This window comes from Aphidius gifuensis, linkage group LG4 (genome assembly GCF_014905175.1).
Source record: "Aphidius gifuensis isolate YNYX2018 linkage group LG4, ASM1490517v1, whole genome shotgun sequence".
Taxonomy (NCBI): Eukaryota; Metazoa; Arthropoda; class Insecta; order Hymenoptera; family Braconidae; genus Aphidius; species Aphidius gifuensis.
Genome location: NC_057791.1, coordinates 1,910,590 through 1,912,641, shown reverse-complemented (window position 1 = coordinate 1,912,641; position 2,052 = coordinate 1,910,590). Strand labels below are relative to the sequence as shown.

Below are 2,052 nucleotides of genomic sequence, written 5' to 3'. Positions count from 1 at the left end.
GGTAAAGTGATTGTAAAGATGTTTAAATTGCATAGGCGTTGAAAATTGTTTGAATGATGTCCAGCTGACTAGTGGTTTGTTCGTTCAAATAATAGGAAAATAATAATAATAAAAAGTAAATAAACTTGTGGATATTTTAACGACACAATAAAAACTACTTTTCCGTAAACAACTTAATTTTATATTATTTATTTATTATTAAATTTCATATACAACCAATAAAATAATACTTGAAAAAAAATTATAATTTTTATATTATTATTACTATTAAAATTAAAAATAATTTATTAAATTTTTTTTTGAAAAATAAATAAATATTTATATAATTGATTATTAGATTTATTTAAAAAAATATTTTTTGTTTATTTATAATTTAAATTATGTATTTATTTGGTGATAGAAAAAGTTGAATAAAAATATTTTTTAAATTCAAGAAAATGCGATTATTTTTAATAATTTTAGTCGTAATTTTATGAATAATTTTAGATGCTTTTAAATATAGGCAGAATAACGTTGTTTTTTATGTTCAATTGGTGATTTTGCTGGTGATAATATTGATGCTATGAGTCCCATTGGTTCATGAAGTTGAATTTCTATCCAGCATGGTGTATGTTCAATATTTTTGCATTCGTAATTATTTCCCCAGCCTTCAACAAATGACATTCTAAAAAAAAATAAAAAATTTATTAATTTTTTGGTAATTTAGATAATTATTTAAACATAATATTAAAAATGATAATTAATATGTGAAAAATTAACTTACTTGATGATACACATTCGAAGTAAATCACTGACTGACGAAACATCACGTTGAATATAATGAAATATTAATTCTTGAAATACTGAATGATTAAAAATCATAATAGAAACACCACTTTTAATTTCATAAATAAATTCATCATCAGATTTATTGAAGTAATTCATATTTTTAGACTGTATAAATATTGAATTTAATGAATGATTTGTTGCTAAAATATCACGACCATCACAATAAAATTCAATTCCATTACCAATTTTTTGTCTTGTATTTTTGATAAATGGTGTTAAATTTAAATTTATTAATGAACCAATTGAAAAACAATTTGATAAATTATTTAATAATTCAATTGAGTTATTATTATTGACTTTTATTGATTTTGTTTTACAATGATAAACATTTCCAATTATATTATCAAATTCATGATAAATTATTGATGACCAATATTCTGGTGGTTTTAAACATGTAAAATCAATTTTAATTGCTGATAATCTATTATTTATGTTGAATGATTTTTTATTATCTTCACGTAATTTTATATTTGTTGATGATAATGTTTTTTTTAAACTGTTTTCATTTAATTTACTATTTTTTCTTCGAAGGGTAGAAAATCTACGTGTTAATGTTGTTATTTTCATTTTAATTAATTTTTTTATATTAACTTTTTAATTATGTTTTACAATATCACGTTTTGGTTTTATGAAAATTTATATTATTTATTGTCGTGTGCAACCGTTTGGGATTGCTGTTAGTCAACAACTGAATTTTATTTTTTGAAATATTTAAAAATTAAGGGAAATTAAATAAATATATCTAAAATTATTTATTTATTTTATTTTAAAGATTCTCTTATTTTAAAATTAAATTTATTTTTATTTATTATATTTATTAAATGATAATTCATTTGCGATGAAATTTGTTTTTCACTTACTTCAGTAATTTTCCTTAATCCATAAAATAAATTAAAATTATCTATAAAATTTATTGATTTATTTAAAATTGAATTTTTCAATTACCAAATAATAATATTTACTTAATTTTTAAAGATTGAAAAAGATATATTTTATTACTTTCATTATAGCACAAAAAAAAAAAAAAAGGCAATTTAATAAAATTTATTTAAGTATTTCAATTTCGTCAATTGTTATTTAAACTATTTTTAAAAAATATTAATTCCGATAAATATAAATAAATAAAACAAATAAAAATAATTTATAAATTTCACATAATAATTTATTTACATTTGCCAAAATACATACTTAAGTCTAAAAAAGAAAAACTGCATGTTCACAATT

At 18.4% G+C, this 2,052-nt stretch overlaps 1 protein-coding gene across 1 annotated transcript; it reads right to left on the bottom strand.

The window, feature by feature from the left end:
* Positions 1–475: 475 nt before the first annotated feature.
* LOC122854401 (mothers against decapentaplegic homolog 5-like) lies at positions 476–974 on the bottom strand. The gene is made up of 2 exons (XM_044155018.1): positions 764–974; positions 476–664 (listed from the first exon to the last, which is right to left on the bottom strand). Exons 1-2 carry the CDS (start codon positions 922–924, stop codon positions 493–495), a joined length of 333 nt encoding a protein of 110 aa, XP_044010953.1. The 5' UTR covers positions 925–974; the 3' UTR covers positions 476–492.
* Between the last annotated feature and the right edge of the window lie 1,078 nt (positions 975–2,052).